General features: G+C 53.1%; 1 protein-coding gene and 1 long non-coding RNA gene across 2 annotated transcripts in view; one reads left to right on the forward strand and one right to left on the reverse strand.

Moving 5' to 3' along the window:
• The window catches only part of LOC144769191 (uncharacterized), a 186,219-nt gene that overhangs the window by 83,309 nt on the left and 79,034 nt on the right, over positions 1-23,876 (forward strand). Inside the window, exon 2 of the long non-coding RNA XR_013598676.1 lies at positions 17,098-17,273. This is a non-coding gene — a long non-coding RNA (uncharacterized LOC144769191). The remainder of the gene's footprint in view (positions 1-17,097; positions 17,274-23,876) is intronic.
• Positions 1-23,876, reverse strand: part of LOC144769185 (C-type lectin mannose-binding isoform-like) — a 252,972-nt gene that overhangs the window by 62,259 nt on the left and 166,837 nt on the right. The window contains exon 4 of the mRNA XM_078653203.1: positions 16,684-16,798. Within this exon, the coding sequence (XP_078509329.1) occupies positions 16,684-16,798 (115 nt within the window). The remainder of the gene's footprint in view (positions 1-16,683; positions 16,799-23,876) is intronic.

A 23,876-nucleotide genomic window follows, 5' to 3' on the forward strand; every position in this document is an offset into this window, starting at 1 on the left:
GGGAGCGTCCCGAGGACGAAGCAGGACATCCAGAGGCGGTGGCACGATCTAAAGACCCGAGTCAAAGCCATACGAGCCAAGAACTATCTCCGGGCTAATCACACCGGCGGTGGAACCCCTCCGGAGCCCTTACCCTACACCGAGTGGGAGGACAAGGTGATGACCATCATCCACCCTGAGAGCCTTGATGGACTTCCTGAGGGAGAAGAGGCTGGTAAGTACAAACCAAGCACCACGAGCACTACTACATGGTGTGCCTCACACAACTGTGAAGACACATCTCCCAGACCCCAACCCATGCATGCAGTCCACATACTCACCAACGTCGAATTCACTCCAACAGGCCCCCATGTCCATAGGGATGGCGGTGGTGGTGGTGGTGGTGGGTGGTGGTGGGTGTGAGGGGATGTAACTACAACTCCCAACAGGCCCCCATGTCCATAGGGATGGCGGTGGTGGTGGGTGTGAGGGGATGGAACTCCAACTCCCAACAGGCCCCCATGTCCATAGGGATGGCGGTGGTGGTGGGTGTGAGGGGATGGAACTACAACTCCCAACAGGCCCCCATGTCCATAGGGATGGCGGTGGTGGTGGGTGTGAGGGGATGGAACTACAACTCCCAACAGGCCCCCATGTCCATAGGGATGGCGGTGGTGGTGGGTGTGAGGGGATGGAACTACAACTCCCAACAGGCCCCCATGTCCATAGGGATGGCGGTGGTGGTGGTGGTGGTGGGTGGTGGTGGGTGTGAGGGGATGTAACTACAACTCCCAACAGGCCCCCATGTCCATAGGGATGGCGGTGGTGGTGGGTGTGAGGGGATGGAACTACAACTCCCAACAGGCCCCCATGTCCATAGGGATGGCGGTGGTGGTGGGTGTGAGGGGATGGAACTACAACTCCCAACAGGCCCCCATGTCCATAGGGATGGCGGTGGTGGTGGGTGTGAGGGGATGGAACTACAACTCCCAACAGGCCCCCATGTCCATAGGGATGGCGGTGGTGGTGGGTGTGAGGGGATGGAACTACAACTCCCAACAGGCCCCCATGTCCATAGGGATGGCGGTGGTGGTGGTGGTGGTGGGTGGTGGTGGGTGTGAGGGGATGTAACTACAACTCCCAACAGGCCCCCATGTCCATAGGGATGGCGGTGGTGGTGGGTGTGAGGGGATGGAACTACAACTCCCAACAGGCCCCCATGTCCATAGGGATGGCGGTGGTGGTGGTGGGTGGGGTGAGTACCAGTGCAGACAGAATCGGCAAAAAAAGTGAAAACAACCTGTCAAGTCCACATTACTCATCCTCACATTTTTGTTTTGCAGGTCATCCTAATCTGACAGCTGGAAGCAACACCCGCCCTCCAGACTCGCCAATCACAGACGTCTCAGGGGACGATTGGCCAGCCACCTCCGGGGCAGAGGATGATCCCGGCACAAGCAGCCAGCCAGGGCCATCTGGCTCCCAGGTCACCCCTGCACCAACAACTACGGCCTCTGCGATTGTGACAACACCGGCCACTGTGACCTGCACAGCCACCACCAGCACCACCTCCACCACCACCACTACTACCACCACTCCTGCCCCTGCCACCCTGCCCAACCCAACGGCCAACGCCGTGCCAGCGCCATCCCAGCCACGCAGGGAGAGTGTGAGGCAAGGCAGAGATGCAAGGCCAGATCCGGCAGGCAGGAGCATACGCCAAAGAAGACGGGAGGATACCAACACACCCAATCCAGTGCAACAGTCATTGGAGGCACTGGGCAGGGTGGAGGTGAGCTACCAACGTGGTCAGGCACAGGCAGACCGGGCCCACCAGGACTTTGTAGATAACACTGCAATGTTGGGGGCCATTGAGAGGCGGCTTGGCCAACTAGTGGACATCTTCACCAGGACAATCAGGCCACAAACAACGCCACCGCCACCGCCACCGCCACCGCCACCTGCGGCGGATGTGGTACCCGATGCCCCAGCGCAACCAGCTGACTCCGTACCGGCACAAAGACGGAGGGGCCGTCCGAGGCTGGAAGTGGGCGACAGCAGTGTGGAAGCAGCTGCCACACGCTCCAAGAGGAACAGAAAATGACTGTACCAGTACCTGCGCATGCCATTCACCCTGCCAACTATCCGGTCCCACCTGCCACAGGCCTGCTGTACTAGGCAGACACCACCCTATGTGGTGTCCGCACGGACATTTCATCTGCCATAACCTTCTACTCTCACTCCCCCACCCCTTCACTCATTTGTAAATATGCACCTACACCCATGCACAATTTGTAAATAAAAGCCACTTACTCACTCAATCATGTGTTGCCTCCATGTTTATTCACATGAATGCATCAGAAACAGATGTAACTGGGTACAGGTATCCAACTGGTACAGAATCATGTCGCTGCGGGAGTGACCTAGGGAAAATAGAAACCGCAAAGACACGTCAGGAAACATGATCACACTCATCAGAACACACTGCAGTGCAACATTTAACAACCCACACGCATCACAACAGTAATGGATGAGACGACACACATCATGGAGACGTGCATTGGCCACAATTTAGCACACACACACACATGCATGCATCACATAGCAGAACACAGAGATGAAGCACACCACTATGGCACAACACCAGCACACATTCACAGGGCATACCCAAGCAGCACAAGAGGAGCACACTCACAATCAAGGGAAGTAGCGATCAATGATCTGGCGCCTCTGGTCCACACCTTCCTCCTCACCACTATCCTCATCAGTTGACATGGCTGGGTCGGGAGGGCGAGGAACTTGCAGTTCATCAGGGTCCAAGAGCAGTTCAATGTTATAGCGCACAGCCAGGTTGTGAAGCATGCAGCACGCTATCACGATCTTGCATACTTTGCCTGGTGAGTAAGGCAGGGCCCCTCCAGTCTTATCCAGGCACCGAAACCTAGACTTGAGCAGGCCAAATGTCCGTTCTACCACTCTACGTGTCCTACCATGGGCATCATTGTATCTCATTTCTCCAGCTGTAGTGGGATTGCGTAAGGGACTGAGCAGCCAAGGCCTGTTTGGGTAAGCCGAGTCGCCTGTGTTGGTGGAAGAGAGAGAGAGAGAGAAACATCACAACCTGCATTGTGGGGCACACCATGCCACACAGATATCACTCCTGTCACCACAGCATACTCACCAACAAGCCACGCTTGTGCCGGACGCAGATTAGCCATCAGTTGGGGGACCATGCTGCTCCGCAAGATGTGGGCGTCATGTGCAGAGCCAGGGAATCTTGCACACACATGTGAGATGATGTTGTCGGCCTGGCACACCACCTGCACATTCAGGGAATGGAAGTGTTTCCGATTCCTATACACCTGCTCACGTGCCCGTGGTGCAATGAGAGCGATATGCGTGCCATCAATGGAACCCACAACGTGTGGTATACGACCCAGGGCATAGAAGTCAGCTTTGACCGCTGCCAACTCCGCCGCCTGAGGGAAATGTATATAGTCATGCTTGTACAGCATCATGGCTGTCAGTACATCCCGGAGTACCGTGCTGAACATGGCCTGTGACATTCCCCCGGCATCTCCAACTGTGTACTGGAATGTGCCGGTTGCAAAGAAATGGAGTGCCGCCATCACCTTTTGCGTGGGTGTCATGGAACCTGGATAGGTTCTTCGCGGCTGCAGGTGAGGAGACAATAGGGTCACAAGTTCCAACAATCGACGGCGATCCAGCCTGAATTTCCGGATCACCTCCTCGTCCACCATATCCTCCAGCACAGTGTATGGGCGATGGACATTTGGAGCCCTCCTGTGTGGGAGTAGATGGAATGGAAGTCAAATCACATACAACGCATGTGTGTGCACCTCAATCACATGTCAACGCCCTCTACCAACATGTAGTATCCAGTGTATGCTTGTCATATGTGTGACTCCTCTGATTGTCAGGACAACATGGATCGACGTAGCAACAATGTGCATCCACTAGCAACATGATGTTTAGCAACATGTGCAATGCACACTGTCTCACCTCAACATCACTGCCAACCAGACATGTGACATGACCCACATGTGTAGGCCCAACATCACATGCACACATGCAAGTACATGCACACATACTAAATTAAACACCCCCCCACCCCCCCATATCATGATGCACCAATGGCAACACCAGGAATGGTGGGCATACGGACATCACATGCATGGGGACACAATAGGCAACACACATGTACAGTACACAACAGAACCCCCACCATAGTCATCATCTGACACATACCACTCACTGACAACTGATTCACAGGTGCCCATACATACGGGATCTACTGTGTACATGTGAGGTACGACAAAATTGTGTAGGGTACTACCCGATGTGGACATGCACACGTGATGGACACTTGTGGCTCACCGATGCCCATGGTATGGACACACATGGGATGGAGCATGACATGTGTAGCCACGCAATCACGCACACAACCGTGAGCAGGCAGCTGCAGACAATGGTACAAGGTGCATCATCGGCTAAGATGCAAACATTGACCACGCCATGGCGGTGCACTGCATCCGCTGTTTACGTCTGGGCATACGCGGGCCGCCTTCGACATTCACATTGTCTGCACGTGCACAGACCGTCACGCCCACACACCGGCAAGTGCATGTGCAAGGTTCCGGGACGGATGGTCGATTGGCAACAATGTTGTATCACTGGCGCCTCCATGGCGGTGCACGTACACAGCGGGGGAGGTGCAGGCCTATACACCCTGTAGATGTACTCAATGGACATGCCAGTTCATGACCCCCCTTACAGTCACCTTGCATCATCCACCGTACACCGGCCGGAGCGGCCGGCCCATGAACAACCGCCGTGCCAGGCCCTGCCCAGGACCGCCGTGCCGGCCATGGCAACAACCGCCATTGCACGGCCCTTCCACTACCGCCGTGCCAGGCCCTGCCCAGGACCGCCGTGCCGGCCATGGCAACAACCGCCATTGCACGGCCCTTCCACTACCGCCGTGCCAGGCCCTGCCCAGGACCGCCGTGCCGGCCATGGCAACAACCGCCATTGCACGGACCGCCAGGGAACGCCGGTAGTGGAAGGGCCGTGCAATGGCGGTTGTTGCCATGGCCGGCACGGCGGTCCTGGGCAGGGCCTGGCACGGCGGTAGTGGAAGGGCCGTGCAATGGCGGTTGTTGCCATGGCCGGCACGGCGGTCCTGGGCAGGGCCTGGCACGGCGGTTGTTCATGGGCCGGCCGCTCCGGCCGGTGTACGGTGGATGATGCAAGGTGACTGTAAGGGGGGTCATGAACTGGCATGTCCATTGAGTACATCTACAGGGTGTATAGGCCTGCACCTCCCCCGCTGTGTACGTGCACCGCCATGGAGGCGCCAGTGATAGTACATTGTTGCAACTGAAGCATCCGTGCCTGAGGCTTGCACGTGCGGTTGCCGATGTGTGCCCGTGACGGTCCCTGCACATGCAGCCAATGGGAAGAGGGACGCTGGCCGCATACGGCCAATCGCAAGTAGCGGAAGCTGTGCACCGCAACAACAGGGCCAGTCATTGGCCCATTTCACGATCACGCTTCCAGGGCTGACCAATTGCTGGCGACGTATGCCACTGACACGTGCTGAGGGCCCTATATATGTGTGTTGGCCAAAATGAAACTTCCTACCCTGGGGACCATTGCTGCCTGTGACCATCACCTCGACCTGCTGCTGCTGCTGAGCTGACCACCGACTGCTGCTCTAGTGCCATACTCCGTGATCTTGCCATGTCGAGAGGCAAAGAGATCCGGTCTCGACCCTTCACCGCCGCGGAGCTTGATGTCCTCGTGGACGGTGTACTCCGCAACTATGGACGCCTCTACGGCGCACCGGGACGGGTGGTAAGTGCAGTGTGGGACATGTTGGTGTGCATGAGGGGGCCAAATGATCAGGCCTATTTCTATCTTAGCTGTGTAGTGTGGGCTAGACATATGTTCCTGATTGTGCATGGCTGCTGACAGTAACGTCTTGCCCCTATGTGTGTGACAGGCCACCTGTCCACTGACTTACACCCTTTTGTCTCCCATCATGGTAGGTCAAGCTGCACCTTCGCAAGGACCTGTGGAGGAGCATAGCACGGGAAGTACGGGCATTGGGGGTGTGCAACAGACGACATACACACTGCCACAAACGCTGGGACGACATTTCCAGGCTGAGCAAGAATGTAGCGGAAGTAACACTGGGCCTGATTCCAAGGACGCCCCGTCTGTCCCGACGCTCCATGACCCCTCTCATGCACCGTATCATTGCAGTGACGCATCCTGAACTGGCCGAACGTCTGAGTGCCGATCAACAGCAAACTAGCGGTGAGCATACTGTCTGTGTAGGGAACTTGTGAGTGCTATGCATGTATTGGTGCACAGACACACTATTGAGTTCCGTGTTGCGTATGTATGCCTGTGATGCCATTTTGGTCCCATTGGGTGGTACTCATTTGACATCCAGGTCCGCCATGTTGACACGCCACTTGCTTAGTAGTTGAGTGTAAAAGCACATCCCCTAGTGGTCCATGGCCCCATGGCAGAAAATGTGAGGATGACTGGTAGGGGTGGGCCATGTGCAGGATGAGGGCTCCTAAACCTTTGTCTGCTATGTGATTTGGCTATCCTGTTCCTTCTGTACGTGAGTGTGCCCATGACTCACACATCTTCTCTGTGCATTTCAGCTTTGACAGAGGACACTCAGCCACAGACGGTGGAGAGTAGCCGAGGAAATGAGTCCGGCTCAGACTTCGCACACACGCAGACTGACACGGAGGAGGCCAGCGCCGGAGAGGGGGACAGGACCGTCCCTGAGGACTCGCATGTGGAGACACCATCGTCCTCCTCGTCGGACACTCTTGGTGAGCCTGCACTGTTGTCACAGACTGGGAGTGGGCACTCATCACCTTCTGTCGTAAGACAGCACACAGGGCCCACACTTCCGCCAACTGCACCATGTACTGTTCGTGGCCGGAGGAGTAGGGGGAGCAGAGTGGCGTTCGGTGCAGGCACCGCTGCCCCTGCCACGGTGAGCCAAAATGCACTGTGTGCTGAGGCCGTTGATCTGCTGCGACAGCTGTGTGTGGGGCAGACCAATATGACAAATGCTTTCCAGGACCATGATAGGAAGTTGGGGCAGGTGGTGGCATTCATGGAAGGGATGCATGGCGATCTTGCAGGTCTACACAGGACAGTGCAGTCATTGGCAAGCAGTGTGTCGTCTGCAATAGTACAGTCGAACGAACAGGGTGCTACTTCTGTTTCACCATCTACACCGCTGGATGTCTCAGGGGGTAGTGATTATTCTGAGCAGGACTCAAATACAGGTTATTGCACTAGAAGCAGCGTCAGACAGCACGTCAGGGCACGCAGGGCACAGACCCCATCCCCTAGATCAGCTAAATCTGTTCACGGAGACGACGTCAGATGCACTGGAGTACACACACAGGATCCACAAGTGTTGTTGGGGGACATGCCTTCCGGAGCTACACAGGCATTCAACACGAAAGGTACTCCCAAGGCAAGGGATACTCACATGTCCATGGACTGTTCCTTGGACAAGGCCAGTCAGAAGACAAAGGCACCTACTAGGAGCAGGGAGACTCCCAAGGGCAGGCCCACAGCAGAGGTAAGGGACACTCCCAAGGACAGTGAGAAGACTAAGGCACCTACTAAGAGCAGGGAGATTCCCAAGAGCAGGCCCACAGCAGAGGTAAGGGACACTCCCAAGGACAGTGAGAAGACTAAGGCACCTACTAAGAGCAGGGAGACTCCCAAGAGCAGGCCCACAGCAGAGGTAAGGGACACTCCCAAGGACAGTGAGAAGACTAAGGCACCTACTAGGAGCAGGGAGACTCCCAAGGGCAGGCCCACAGCAGAGGTAAGGGACACTCCCAAGGACAGTGAGAAGACTAAGGCACCTACTAAGAGCAGGGAGACTCCCAAGAGCAGGCCCACAGCAGTGGATAGGACCACTCCCAAGGGCAGGGACACACACAGAGAGCAGGTGTCTGCTGGAGACAGGTGCACCACAGACGACAAGTCTGCTGGCAGGAACAGGGCGGCGAGCAGGGCACAGGCTACATCCAGAGACAACACTCCACCTAAGGATAAGGCACATCCTACGGACAAGGCATCTAGCATGGACAATGGCGCTATCAAGGACAGGCATACTTCACCCCTGGCTGCACTGAGGCTGATGTTTTCTACTAAACGCCAAACTGATGTCTCCGCGGCGGAGTCCCCCCATACCTCCACTCCCATCCAGGCCAGTCAGAAGCAGAGGAGGGTGTCCCCTGTTGTTGCATCCCCCATTACACATCATTCCGAGTCCAGGCGGCAGGCACAGAGCAAACGACAAGCAGGCTCCAGCACGTCCCCCGAAACCAGATCCCCGGCAGCAGTTGCTCCACCTATGCTGGGTGGTGATTCTTTGGAGTCCCCACCACTTGGCAGTCCTGTCCTGTCCAGGGTGCACTCACACCTCCCTAAGAAACGCAGACACACACCATTGACACCTGCCAACCCCGATTTGGCTCTAGGTGAGCTATCCCCAGCTCCCAGGCCCACCCTGCCTCCTGGCCCATACAGCCCTGTGGCTCATCATTTCAGTTGTCCCAGTGGCGCTGGTGCAGTTGACTCTCATGTATCAGATGGTGGCACAGTGTCAGTTGTGCCCTCTCCTGTTGCAGATCCTGGCAGGGTATGTGGGTCTATGGCTCACGTGTCAGTTAGGAGATCTGTGGCTGTGTTGCACACTCCTGTTTCTGGTGCTGGCAGTCTGTCTGGGTCAGTGGCTCACGTGTCAGTGACTACATCTGTGGCTGTGTCTCACACTCCTGTTGCTGGTGCTGCCAGTGTGTCTGGGTCCGTGGCCCATGTGTGTGTCACTCGGGCTGTGGCTGTGTCTCACACTCCTGTTGCTGGTGCTGCCAGTGTGTCTGGGTCCGTGGCCCATGTGTGTCACTCGGGCTGTGGCTGTGTCTCACACTCCTGTTGCTGGTGCTGCCAGTGTGTCTGGGTCCGTGGCCCATGTGTGTGTCACTCGGGCTGTGGCTGTGTCTCACACTCCTGTTGCTGGTGCTGCCAGTGTGTCTGGGTCCGTGGCCCATGTGTGTGTCACTCGGGCTGTGGCTGTGTCTCACACTCCTGTTGCTGGTGCTGCCAGTGTGTCCGAGGCAGGTAGTTCACGCAGTCCCCCTGATTCTGTGATGTGAGGTGCTGTACACTTCACTCAAATGTTAGTTCACATGGTGTGTCCATTGAGAACTGCGTGGCACTCTTGTGGTCCCTGTGACGGTTTGGTAGGGACACGTAGTTGTGCTGCCTCTGATGTACCTGCTCTGTACTCCACAATGCCCTGTTGATGCTCTGATACTGCATTCTGCCCTATCGTTTACTGCCTATGATGTACCTGCTCTGTACTGCACAATGCCCTGTTGATGCTCTGATACTGCATTCTGCCCCTCTCACGTGCTGCCTCTGATGGGCCTGTTCTGTGCAATGGACTGTTGATGCACTTAGCCCCTCTCACGTGCTGCCTCTGATGGGCCTGTTCTGTGCAATGGACTGTTGATGCACTTAGCCCCTCTCACGTGCTGCCTCTGATGGGCCTGTTCTGTGCAATGGACTGTTGATGCACTTAGCCCCTCTCACGTGCTGCCTCTGATGGGCCTGTTCTGTGCAATGGACTGTTGATGCACTTAGCCCCTCTCACGTGCTGCCTCTGATGGGCCTGTTCTGTGCAATGGACTGTTGATGCACTTAGCCCCTCTCACGTGCTGCCTCTGATGGGCCTGTTCTGTGCAATGGACTGTTGATGCACTTAGCCCCTCTCACGTGCTGCCTCTGATGGGCCTGTTCTGTGCAATGGACTGTTGATGCACTTAGCCCCTCTCACGTGCTGCCTCTGATGGGCCTGTTCTGTGCAATGGACTGTTGATGCACTTAGCCCCTCTCACGTGCTGCCTCTGATGGGCCTGTTCTGTGCAATGGACTGTTGATGCACTTAGCCCCTCTCACGTGCTGCCTCTGATGTACCTGCTCTGTACTGCACAATGCCCTGTTGATGCCCTGATACTGCATTCTGCCCTCTCGTTTACTGCCTCTGATGTACCTGCTCTGTACTGCACAATGCCCTGTTGATGCCCTGATACTGCATTCTGCCCTCTCGTTTACTGCCTATGATGTACCTGCTCTGTACTCCACAATGCCCTGTTGATGCTCTGATACTGCATTCTGCCCTATCGTTTACTGCCTATGATGTACCTGCTCTGTACTGCACAATGCCCTGTTGATGCTCTGATACTGCATTCTGCCCTATCGTTTACTGCCTATGATGTACCTGCTCTGTACTGCACAATGCCCTGTTGATGCTCTGATACTGCATTCTGCCCTATCGTTTACTGCCTATGATGTACCTGCTCTGTACTGCACAATGCCCTGTTGATGCTCTGATACTGCATTCTGCCCTATCGTTTACTGCCTATGATGTACCTGCTCTGTACTGCACAATGCCCTGTTGATGCTCTGATACTGCATTCTGCCCTCTCGTTGACTGCCAATGATGTAGCTGCTGTGGTGCCCACTTTGCCCATGCTCACGCATACACTGTGATTTAACCCCTATTTTGTACAATAAAGGTAGTCTATCAGGTCTCGTGGTCTGTCGTTGTCATTCCTGCTTGCGTACTACTAATGTGTATTTGTATTTGCTTCTCATCAGTGGTTTCGGTAACATGACACTCCCCCTCCCTACGTCACGTCCCTTACTGGTATTCCCCTGCAGACAGCCAATGGTTTGTGCCTTACCTGCGTCGTCGTCCATGGTGGGCCATGACTAGGACGTGGTGGATCGCGAAGAGCATCGGGAAAGCGTGTAGCGCTGGGTCCATGGTGGTGGTCAGCTTGCGGTGGGTATCTCTGCTATGTCACCTGTCTTCGCAGTGGGGATTCCGCCGTGTTCAGACAGGTTGTTTTTCCGCTGCGGTTTTATGTGTATTTTCCGCCATCTTGATTTGGGGGACGGTCTTCGACGTCAGTACGTACGGCGGGGCCTCCGGATGTGTTCCGTCCGCCACGGTCTCGTGTGTAGTTCGGCGGCGGAGCGTGCTTTTCCGTCGCGGACGGAAATTTGACACGTTTTCCTATCCTGATTTGGCGGACGGAGTATCCGCGGCAGGCGGACACGGAAAAGGCTTTTTCCGCCTACTCCAGGGCCGCGGTGGCTCTTCCGTCCGCCATCCTAATGAGCCCCTAAGTCTGGGAGAACAGTTACAGGCACAGAGTATAAGGACTGTCTCAATTTACATTTTTTCTTTGTCCTTCTTTTAGTATTCAATCTCTTAATTGACATGTCAGGATATATACATAAACAGCAATGGCCCCAACCCCGTATTTCTTTATAGAGTAGAAAGCTCAGGCCATAAAACAGAGCCAGGGTATGGTATAGAGCCTATTGTAAAAACAGGCGCACTGTAGATGCCAACAGTTTTTACCAATAACAAAAAAAACAAAAAACACCCAACATCCCCCCCACACCCCCCACACCCCACCTCGACCCACCCAAGTTCCAAGTCCACTCCCCCCCTGCCTCAGAGGCTCTGCCCCCTCAACGCTTCCCCGACTGGTCCACCTCGGACAGACGCAATGATTGCAGATAGCGAGGACAAGTAAATTCTCGGAACTCTGAGGCTAGCAAGGACAAGAAGGGTTACCACAGCTCAGAGTATTTAGCACCCTCTCACGCCAATGTTAGGGAAAGCTTCTCCATGCCTAACACATGCCATAAACGATGGAGCCAGCCCTGGAACGTGAGTGTGTGTGCAGTTCGCCAGTGCAACAGGACATTCTGGATCGCAGGACCTTCTTTTATCCAAAATGTGAACAGTTGGAAAAGTTTCCGGCATGCCATATATGGTGAGGAATGTTGGTTGCTGCTTTTGTAGCCATAAATTAATTATCTAATGGTTACCACAGGTGGGTCTCTACCTGGCATGGACACAATGTGGCCTGGGGTGAAGGAGTCCAGATGTCCAGTATGGGAGCGCTTGATCACTATGTGTGCTAGGTCCTGATTGGCTATGTGTTCCTAACCACTCAGGGAATTGGGATCATGCTAATCATGTCCCTATTGCATAATGGGGAAAAAACGAGTTGTTTTTTAGTTACCCTCACACACCCTAGTGGTGTCATGCTTCATCATCGGGTCACCCCGACCCCTAAAAGTCGAGGTGGGCTCAACCACAGTGTTGGGTAGCTCTTAATTAGATGAAGGTAGAGGGACTTAAATATAAGAAACCTAAATCTGACCCCTGGTTTCCCTTTATTATTGGGTCAGATCGGGTTATTAAAAATTAATAAAAAACGGGTCTCTTTGGAATTCAATGGTCTTAAGACCCTAATGTAAGTGCCGACATGCGTCAGTCCACTAGGGCCGTAATGGTCCAGGACTTTCTTCAGGGCAAATGTAGAATCCCCCTCTATGTGTAGGGAATTATAGGTAGGAAGTCCCTATCCTATTTGTCTTTCAAGGGAAGAGTAGCTTCTCCTTGCTGGTGTGTTAGTGTGTTTCTGTATTGCCAGGCTCCATCCAAAATTTGGGGGGGCTCTTGCCACTCACAGGACCGAGGGTAGCGGTGTAATAGTCTCGATTTGAGGCCTCACCGTCCTAGTAACCTTCGTTCCTCCCGGTCCCCGGCTTTTGCACACAATATATGTCAGTCCTTACAAAATACACTAATTGAGAAACGATCTCGAACAAAAAAAAGTGTAATTGGAGTATTTTTTGTGAATTTGATTTCCTGGGAGGACATACTCCAGTCTCCTTCCTTTCAAAATCCCCCGACCACTGGTGAATTTACCAGCGGTCTTTTGTGTATTTGATATGTGTTCCTAACTCATGTGTCATCTGACTTTAATAGCGTTTGTAGGAATCCGCGTACCCCTTCCAGCCTTGTGTGCTTTATTGGGGCATTCTCCCTTGACGCTTTGTAATGTTGCTGCGCCAATCTGTGGGATTGATCAAGAGTTTCCTGTCTGAGCATTAGCCTGCCAGCTATGCACCCTCCCACCTGTGACCTATCAATCAGCAATCCCGGGTCATTGTCTGAGGGCCTGCTTCACTACATATTTGCGAGTCAGAGTTGATTTAGAGTTCACAATGGGTGAATCTGGTAATAAGGACAAGATTTCATTTTCATGGATAAATGCATCCATATCCAGATTAACAGAACTGCACATTGTCAGTCAGTATTATTTGTATTCATTTGAGGTAGACACAACTTCTTCTGTGAAATCTGCAAGTTATGTGGTAAATGATGTGGTTAATGTAGTTAATCCATAAATGCTCCTGCAAACAAGTTGACTAAATTCATGCACCCTTACCATTGTCCTCTGCTACTAAAAATGTATTCAAGAAAAGTACATAAAACCTAAACATTCTAAATCCACTTTGTGCCCATTGTTAACTGTGAGGTCTGTTCATGCAGAATCTAGTGTGACCTACACAGTGAAAACAGCTTTGAATACCCAGTGGACACAGGCACTCAGCACCACCCAACCCAAAGCTTCATCAGACATCGACCAGACCGTTTTCTGCACAGACCACAAATTGCGCTGACCAAGTCACCCCAATGAAACCAGCAAAAAAATCAACAAAACAAGCCAGCTGGTACACTCAAGAGCTCAGAATCACTAAGCGCAAATGCTACCAAAATGGTGGTACGACACAAGGAGCTCCTCCAACAGAGCAGCTCATAAAGCAGCCCTCAACAACTGCCATCTGCACATCAAAGAAGCCAATAGTGCAGCACACACAGCCCGCATCAATACAGCAGTCACCCAAATGAAAGAACACTAAGAACTCATTCCACTCCTCCCAAGAACTCTGCAGTACCCTCTAGGACTACTTTCTGAGCAAGATTGTCACCATCTACAACAACTTCATCCCGCTGGCCATCATTCTCAACCTCAACAGCCTCAACCCACCAGTGCACAACAGCTGAATGACCACCACCCAGACCACCACAACCATCATGTCATCCATCCACTCCTGAGCACCTACCGACCCTAGCCCCCACCCTATCTTCGGCCTCAGAACCAACCCCATCAGTCCTGAATTCACCTGCATCATCAACACCTCAACTTTACAGCAGCCTTCTCAGGCAGATGTAAACATGCAGAGGTCAGACCCCTCCTAAAGAAACCCTCCACCAATCCCAGAGAAATCAAAAATTGTCGACCAATCTCCCTGCTTCCTAACCTGGACAAAGTACTTGAGAAAACCAACAGCTCACGGAATATCTGGAGCAAAACTACCTACTAGTCATTTCCCAGTCCCAGGTTCTGGATCAACCACAGCACCGAGACAGTGTGGATCACTACCACAGATGACATCAGAATCCTCAAGACTGTGGTCCTGATCTGCGTTGACCTCTCTGCTGCGTTTGACACCATCTCCCATCACACCCTCATCAATAGGCTCTACAATATCGGCATACAGCAAAATGCCCTCAAGTGGATCGCCTATTTCATTACAGGACATACTCCGAGCATCTGGCTGCCTCCCTTCCCCTCCAAACCAAAGTAAATGATATGCAGCATTCCCCAAGGATAATCCCTCAGCCCCACCTTGTTCAACACCTACATGGCCCCCCTCACAGAAATCGTCAGATCCCATGGCCTCAACGTAATTTCCTTCACAGAGAGCACCAAACTTATCCTCTCACTCACCGAAGACCCCTCCAACGTCTGCAACGCCATGACCAACGTAGCCAGCTGGATGAGAGACACTGCCTTTAACTCCACTTCGACAAGACAGAAGTACTGATCTTCAGAAATAACACCTCCATCTTGCACCACAGCTGATGGCCAGCAGAGCTCAGATCAACACCCACACCAACCAACCAGGTCCGCAATCTAAGCATCATCCTTGATGGCGAACTGACTATGAAATGACGAGTTAACACAGTCGCCTCCTCCTGCTTCCACATCCTTCCCATGCTCCACAGAATCTTCAGATGTATCTCAGTCAACACAAGAGAGAACATCACTCAAGCCCTCAGCACCTGTAACCTTGAGTACTCCAATGCTGTCTATGCCGAAATCTCCACCCAGCACCTCACAAGACCCCAGACAATACAAAATGCCACAGACAGACTTAAACTGGACCTCTCCATATGGACACATATCACCCCCACCTCAGAAGCCACCTCTGGCTCCCCTTTCAGAAGAGATGCCAGTTCAAGATCCTCACACACACATGCCTACAAGGATTTAAATGATCAAGGATAGTCTTATATCAACTATCTACTGAACTTCTATATACCTGGAAGACACCGGAGATCCTCCTCACTTGCCCTTGCGTACACACCCCACATCCGGCACAGCTGAAGCAGAGACCTCTCCTTCTCCTACATTGCTGCCAAGATCTGGAATGACCTGCCCTCCGAACAGCAGAAAGAAACTCAAGACCTGGCATTTTTTACTGAGACATCACACCCACAGTGCCCAGATACACCCACAGTTCTGCGCTGTACAAATGCTGATTGATTGAATGATTATTTTATGTTGATAGCTGAGTGGACCGGTAAAGCCAGCGTTTACCAGTGCTTTAAGACTAATGAAACGTGAGTGAGTGAATAGCTATGCAGAGATCAGGGGCACTTTTGCTGGATTGTAGTGAGGGAATCTGTGGAGAAGGTCATGTAGGGGGCGGCAAAAAATACTGTTGCACCAGGCGCCCTAGGTGTGGCGATGAATTTAACCTACTTATAGTCAAAGAGATAAACAGGCCTTACACCAGTGAAAAACATGTCCTTCTTTATAAATACAATGTCCCCTGCCCTATGAACCTTTAGCACCTACCTTAGGAATGCCTTATAAGTATTAAAAAGAGAAGGTTTAGGCCTAGCAAAAGGTTTATTTTGCTAGGTCGAAATGGCAGTTTCAAAACTTCAGAACAGACTGCAGTGGGATGCCTGAGACATGTTTTAAAGTGTTTCTTTAATGGCTGACACAATGCGTGCTGCGGTCCACTAGTAGCATTTAATATACAAGCGCTGGTACATGTAGTCCCATATACAAGTACATTAAATGTACCAATTAGGTATCTGCCAATTGGACTAAGTTTTAAGTAGAGACCACAATAACCTTAGCACTGGTTAGGAGTGTTAAGGTGCACAGAGTTCTGAAAGCCCTAAAAAAGGGGGGTTCAGCAAAGGAAGGGAGTGAAGGCAAAAACTTTGGAGTGACCCTTGAGAGAGGGCCAGGTCCAAGATAGTTAAATAAATAATTAATGAGATTATTTGTAGGCTGGTGTGAACGTTCTGATTTGAAGTTGACCACTACGCTGATTAGGTATTTTTGATGTCATGCAAACAATATTGCAAATTAAATCAGATCAGCATTTTATCATGAATAATGTGTTGCCTCTATTAACATTTCACTTTAAAAAAATCTAGGATCACAAAACTTGATTTTTGAGAAGCCCTAGGCAACAGACAAACTCAATTTACAGCTTTAAATTTCTTCAGCAAAATCAGCCTGATGTCCCTAAATCTAAACCATATTTTATTTAAACTTATAACACTAAATGGTTAGTTGATTGAATTATCTTTTAGAGCGTTCAAATCTTAAATCCAGGCCTTGTCCACTTATGAATTTGAAAATATAATAGGAACCTGCTTACCATTCTCTATGTACCAGGAAGCGATGTAGTCTTCGTTGCCACGATTGTCAGGTTGGCCTTTACCAAATGGCAGCATTGTAATTTTAGATCCATCGGAATTCATATACTGTCCCTCCTTCAAGGAACAAAAAAACTCACAGTGGTAAATCAAAATATTGTAGCTATAGACGTATAATAGTGAACTGCACAAGTTAACAGAAGCTTGTTTGTAATATATTCCAGTAAACTCAATAAGTTGAGTAAGCAACTTAGACAGAGAAGTTTCAAATTTTCATATAAGCCTGTTTATGCCATAAATACATTTTATATGTTTAATTGCATTTTGTTTCATGATAAGCCTATTTCTTAAGTTCACTATCCTTTTCAACAAAGCCTCTGGGCAATGACCCTGATTTTGACATTTCATCCTTACAGAAGAGGTTACAAGCTAACTGTGTGTTAACAGTCCGAAGACCAAGCACTAAGTGCCAGAGAGATGGTGCTTGGTATGGAAAGGAGTCCTGCTGAGCTGAGCTGTGACAGAAATCTACCAGATAATTGAGATTTAAAAATGTACGCGCCAAACTGTCCACTCTCACAATATCATAAAGGTCAGTAGAGGATAACTATACTTAACGTCATATATAAGCACTGGCGTAACGAAACTTGAGGGGGCCCCCCTGCAAGGCACGTAAAGGGGCCCCCTCCGGGCTCAGTCAGGAGCTCTGCAGCCCCAGTGTTGTGCAGAGGGGGCCATCTGGAGCTTGGGGCCCCCCGCACTGCGGGGGCTGCGGGGGCCTGTGTTACGCCCCTGTATATAAGTACCTTTCCAATATCTATCTTGACATACATAAATATACTTAATTTACCTTCATAATAATCTGTTAGTCCAAACTTTGGCATGTCTGTATTCCATGTCCTCAATATGCTGACATGCCAGCTTAGAACCGAGGTCGGGTTGCAGAAAAGTACTCCTCGAGTTTGGAGAGGTTCATGATGCCTGAACAGGTAACGGCCACTACAACACGGCCGTTTCCATGCATAACTTAATCATGCATGCATTACAACGCATGCGTGGTTACAACGACAGCCTTTACCACGCATACCTTTACTACGAAATACGTAGTAAAGGCATGTGTGGTAAAGGCTACAAATAAACAAGCATTTGCAATGCAATACGTCTCGCAATTCTTAAAGTTAGAGCTGTTGGCGTTCTAACTAACAATGTTTAATTTGTTATTTTTTTTTTGCAGTGGATTTATTATATAAAATAAAAGCGTGCTGCCGCTAGAATAGTTTGTTATGCTGCAAAAACATTTAGATGAAAAAGTGCAAGCATAGCTGCACCGTTGCAGGAAAGTATGTTGTGCCTGCAGTAGGAGAAACCATTAAAGAAAATAGTGCTTACAGACTAAATAAAACCTACAGTGTAACAACTGAAGTAAAAGGGCCAGTCCTCAAGGGAGGATACAAATGAAGACAAGGACTCACAAGACTATTAACGAATCAGCGTTTCAGGGCAAGACAGGAGCCCGGCAGGTTTCTGCAAAGAGGAAGACGCGTTTTCAGTGCGAGACAAGAGCTGCAGGTTTCTGCAAAGTGAAGGGTGTGTGCTGGGGTAAGAAAGAACTCCAGCAGATTTATGCAAAGTGAAATATATGTACCATTAGAGCAAAGCAAACGTACCCGATGTGAAGGTTATGTACAAAGGGCGAGACAATAGCACTGCAGATTCCATAAAGATGTCTAAGGGCAGTGCAGGAGCTGTGCAGATTTCTGCAAAGTAAAGGGCGCGTGCTAAGGTAAGAAGTAGTCCTGCACGTTACTGTAAAGCGAAGAGTGCACATGGAGTGAGAAAAAGCTCAGCAGGTTTCTACCACGTGAAACATATGTGCTAATAGATGCCTGCAAAATTCTGCAGGGGGAAAGTTGCATGCGAAGCATGAGACAGGAGCACTGCAGATTCTGCAAAAAGAAAGTTAGGTGTCTCAATGGTGGAACAGATCAAGTAATCGAGCTCGTCCTCCTTCTGCCAGAACTCCTTGAACCTGGATGAGAATCGAGACCCTTTAAACCCAGACTTGAAGATCTATGACCCTCCAGACGCAGTTGGGGACAGAAGTGTGCAAAAAGGAGGAGCTGGCCAGTGGCGGTGCGTCCATTAAGGGCGCTGGGACGTTGCCCTACCAGCCGTCCGGACCGCAGCTCCCTCGGCTTTTGTGAACTTAAGTAAACTGAACTCTTAGTCAGTTCACTTAAGTTCAGTCTGAGATGCATCATGACAATGCCTGTGAGTTAGCATGACGTCGGGCCGCCCACCGGCGGCCCGACGTCATGCTGACAGGCATTTACATTGTCAGACCAGGGGCAGCAGCAAGTGCGCACGAGTGGGGACGGAGGGCCAATTTTTCTCCGTGCCCACGCATGCGCACTAGTGCCTGCTGTGGCTGAGAAAAGCGAGGGTTGAGCAAAGGCTCAAGCCTCGGGCTGGGCGGGCGGTCGGGCAGAGAGTAACTGTGCCCTAAGGCGCCAGGATTGGCTGTGAGGGATCGCCGGATGTTCCTGTAGGCGGCTAGGCGCCAACGATGTAGTGTCCTGCAAGAACACAGTCTAGTTGTTCTTCATGTAACCTCACACTGTGCATCCACCCACCACAGACGTCACTGGGTCAGGTGACGCTGCTAATAAAAGGGGCCGAGCGCACGTGCTCGAGGCCATAGTTGTACTATCTAACTGGTGTCCTGTGTCTTGATTTATGCCACCATGCGGGCCTAGGGCCCCATCACCACATTGGCGACGAGGCGGTAACGCGATGCCACGCGTGCCACAGCTCAAAGAAAAACAAGAGGAAGATGAAGGGGAACGATGCCCGTGCCATGTGCACTCCCCCTGCAGCAAGCGATGAGTAGCAGAGGCCCGCGGGGCGTGTGCTGAGCCCCGGGCCGAGAACACGAAGCAGGAGGTGACCGGGAGCTCACCCCGCACCTCCCGTGCCCAGCGTGTGTGCCCCCTGACTAGGGCGAAGAGAGAGCCGTGCGGAGACCACCCGCGTCGGCCGCCACTCACCCCGTCACGAAGAGACCTTCGCGGAGCCCACCCGCATGAGAACAGGCCCGTCGGCCGAAGATGAGCCTGTGACCGGCACCGAAAGCAGAGCCCACCCGCAACGGTCAGGACTGTATAATGGCGGCCGCCAGTGAGCGCCGCTGAAGTGTGTGAAGCGGCGCCCCACCGCCACAGACAGCCAAGAAGCCAGTGGGAGCTCACCCCACATCCACGGTAACTGTGAGGCCGCTGCGTGCACAGATCGCAGCTCCGACCCCCCACCCCGCGCAGCGTGTGACTGCGAAAGGCTGCCGGGGTAGAAAGGAACCAGAGGGGAGCAGAGTGAAGGATGCATGCGGCCCGCTAGAAGCGGCGTCAGCAACCCCCCCCCCCCCCCATGTGTGGTGCACGCCGTGAGGAAAAGACAACGAAAGCGGGCAGGACAGGGAAAAGTAACTGCCGGTACTGGCGGCTCCCGGCTGTAGAGTTGTGGAGGGCCCTAGGCCCGCATGGTAGATAGCAGCAATGATGTGGACACAGACACCAGTTAGTGGTAGTGGGAATGGCCACGAGCACGTGCGCTCGGCCCCTTTTATTGCCAGCGTCATGTGACCCCATGACGTCTGTGGTGGGTGGGTGTGAAGTGTAATACAAACACTCTTCAACACTAGACCGTGTTCATGCTAGGACCCTACATCCCTCCCATTTTTTAATCGCAAAAACCCACTTACGGAAATCAACCTGTGGGAAAAACAAACTGTATCAGGATGCAGTAAAGTGTTCAACTTCCGCTGAGTCCTTTTATCCGCCGCTGCTTGGCATCACAGATAGTGTTCAATCTGCTGCGGGGAACGTCAGTTCACAGTGGCACCGGTGTGGGGGTGCTCGATGGAACCAGTCTATTGACGACTCTGCGACAAGATTGTCCTCACAGTCCTTCTTTTGCTCACTTCCATGGCGACGGGTGCAGTTAGAGTTCTTGTGGTTCGCCGGGGAATGATGCACGATTTCCGGTCTCGGCCTTAGCTTCACGTGTAGTCTGTGTCCTACTTGGCAAAAAGCAGATCCGTTGCAAGGCATCCCTCTCACTAGGATGACCCCTCTCGTCGGTGTTCCCCTGCCACGGGATATCCTTGAGGTCCTCTTTCTCGGATTTGCGCTGGGCTGGATGTGCCACATCAGGTTGCTCCTGCGCCGCCGTCGGTGGGGGTATGGGGCAGACCATGTGCCTCACCTCAGATTCCGCAGCCTCGTCCCGAGGTAGCTGTTGGTTTCTGTCTTTGCTTGCGATGTCTTCGCCCTCCCCGGACCTTTCGGATGGGCGTCGGAGGACCGTCTCTCGTCGCGGGGACTGCGTCCCGGAGGCCTCTGCCCCTGAGTCACCACGGCTGGCATGTGTCCAGTGTCCGTGTGACCCCAAAGGTGGATGTCACAAACGGTCTTGCTTGCTCCTCTCCGCAGATCCTGGGTGTGCGGAAACATCGTCTGTCAGCTGGTCTTCTTTGCCACTGGTGTTCTTCCGGCCTCGTGTTCCTCGCACCGTTGTCCTGGCACTTGTCGCCTTCCTTCTCTTCGGGAGTGTGAGTGGTCTTCCTGCACTCCTCTCTCTTTCCTTAGTTGGTTCACCGTGGGGACGTTGCTTCGCACTGACTTCTCCTTCTCCTCTTAACTGTGGCAACAGGCCACATGGATATGCTTCCTTCCTTTTCACGGTGGCAGACGTGCCACTCAGATCTCTCCTTTTCTTTCTTCCTTTTCACAGTGGCAGATGTGCCACTCGGATCTCTCCTTTTCTTCCTTTTCGCGGTGGCAGACGTGCCACTCAGATCTCTTCTTTTCTTCCTTCCTTTTCACGGTGGCAGATGTGCCACTCGGATCTCTCCTTTTCTTCCTCCTGCTTCGCGACATCACTTGGACCGATCTTGTGTCTTCACTCCTGACCTGGGTCCTCCATGCAGTGCGCGCACTCTGCATGTGTACCCTTGGTCTTGTCCCCGTCGGGGACACTTTCTCCTTCTTCCTCAGCAGCCAGAGTTGGTGTCGCGAACCTTCTTTTCTTGATGCTTTCTTTTCTTGATGCTTGTTGGTGACGTTCGGGGGTCCACGTCCGTAGACCTTTTCATGGTTGAACGTCCTGGACCGGTTGGTGGTCCACTTCTGCCGATGCCGGGCAGGTTGCTTTCGGTCGTCCTGTCGGACTTTGCGCTACAACAGTTCCTAGGGACCCGTTGTGGGTCAGCACTTGATGGGCGATCATTCTGCGGATCGACTCCTGGGAGGCGCCATGGATCTGTCGCGGGTCGGCACTTGATGGGCGATCGTTCTGCGGATCGGCTCCTTGGAGGCGCCATGTCGTGGGGTCGTCCGCGAAGATTGTTCTGCGCGATGGCGCTGCATGCATTCTTCTTTCTGCTTGCGGTGGCTGTGCGTCGCCACGTGGCGCGTTGTTTGCGCACTTACTGTTCAGGGTTCTGGGACGCCTGTTGCATGACGTTGTGTACTTGCTGCTTTGGCTGTCGTCAGGTACTTGATGCTTTGGACCGTTGGCGGGAGTAGTTGATGCTGCGGTGAGCGCCTGTGGCCACAAGGCGTCGCTGCTCTCTCCGTCCTTTGATCGCGGCAGTCTTTTCCCTGGACGTTCTTCCAGTGCTTGGCAGTCTTTTCCTCCAGACGTCAGTGCTTGGATGTTAAGTGAGACGTTCGCGCCTCTTCCCACGTCGCGTTGGAAGTGGCAGCCGCCGACTCCTTGCTGGTGGGTGTGGGTGTCTTCTGCGCTGTTGCGCACTTTCTTGCTGCGGGAGTTCAGATGCTTTCCCTGGGGGCGCTACTCAGTCTGTTGCCTCTAGATGCTGTTAATTTCTCTTGCGTTGTACAATGCTTGTTTTAGTACTGGTGGATGTAAGTGCACTTTTGGTTTTGGCCACTGGGTGGCAGTGATGCTGGAATCTTGTAACAGCCTGTCTTGTGGCTCTTGTCTTCCCCTGATGTGCACTCTACTGCCTCAGTCTCTCAGTGCACGGGGGGGGGGCTGGAGCTGCTGCTGTGAATCGGCCCCAAGGACTGGACGCCAGGGGCTGGAGCTACTGCTGGTCACCTGGCCTCATGCTGCCTTCCAGGTGAGTCCCTTCCCTGTTTTGGTTTGTTTGTGCAGGGAGGGGGTGGTAGGCTTTCAGTGTCCTGCTGGGTAAGTGATGTGCAGGGAAGACGGCTCAGTGTTTTGCCCAGTTTGAGGTTTGAGCTCAACTTTGGCAGCGCTGGCAGCTTACAGGCACTTTGTTTGTTCATGGAGCCCACGAGGTGGAGGCTCCTCTAATCTGCAGCGGCGCTGGCCGCATGTAGGCGCTTCCTTCTTCAGCCGGGAAGCCTAGGAGGTGGGGCACACTTGGACACGGCGGCGCTGGCCGCATGCAGGCTTTGCAAACCTCCCCACGCTCCCCGCTCGTGGCAGCCTCTGGCAGTCCTCACGCGGGCGGGGGGGGGGAGAAATGGTGATGTTTCCCCCGCAGGCAGGGGAAGCGCGTCGCCCCCTTCACTCCTCGCTGGGTGGGGGCACTTGAGGCAGGCCGCGGGTAGGCTCCGCCGGCTCTGCCTATATAAACGCTGGTACTCCTATGGCCCTGCAGACTCTGCTCTCCGCTCTCCCGCCGCAGCAGCTTTTCCTCACACACGCTGCGCGGCGGAGACTCGCCATGTACCTCGCAGGCCGCGGGTAGGCTCCGCTGGCTCTGCAGTGTCTTTCCTCGCGGGGGTGCCGTCGGCAGGCCGCGGGTGGGCTCCGCTGGCGCTGCAGAGTCTTTCTTCGCTGGGGGGCTACCGGCGGCCCGCGGGTGGGCTCCGCTGGCCCGGATCACGTTGCGAGGGGGGTCGGGAGGCAGTTAGCTACTCCGCTCCCTCCCCCTCGTTGCTTTTGGTGATTGCGGGTCCGGCCGCACTTTATCTACGCCGTCTTCAGTCTCTGTGCCCCGCCGCTTCGAAGCACACACGCGGCGGGGCGGGGGACGACTCAGGCAGGCCGCGGGTAGGCTCCGCTGGTCCTGCTTACACCTTGGCACAGTTCATGACGGGCACTTCGCCCCTGGGGCTCACCTTCGGCCGGCGGGCCAGATGCTCCGTCGCGGTCGTGGCGGGTAGGCTCCGTCCGGCCCGTGCACCTCTCCGGTGGGGGTTGC

The sequence above is a fragment of the Lissotriton helveticus genome, chromosome 1_1 (genome assembly GCF_964261635.1).
Source record: "Lissotriton helveticus chromosome 1_1, aLisHel1.1, whole genome shotgun sequence".
Taxonomy (NCBI): domain Eukaryota; kingdom Metazoa; phylum Chordata; class Amphibia; order Caudata; family Salamandridae; genus Lissotriton; species Lissotriton helveticus.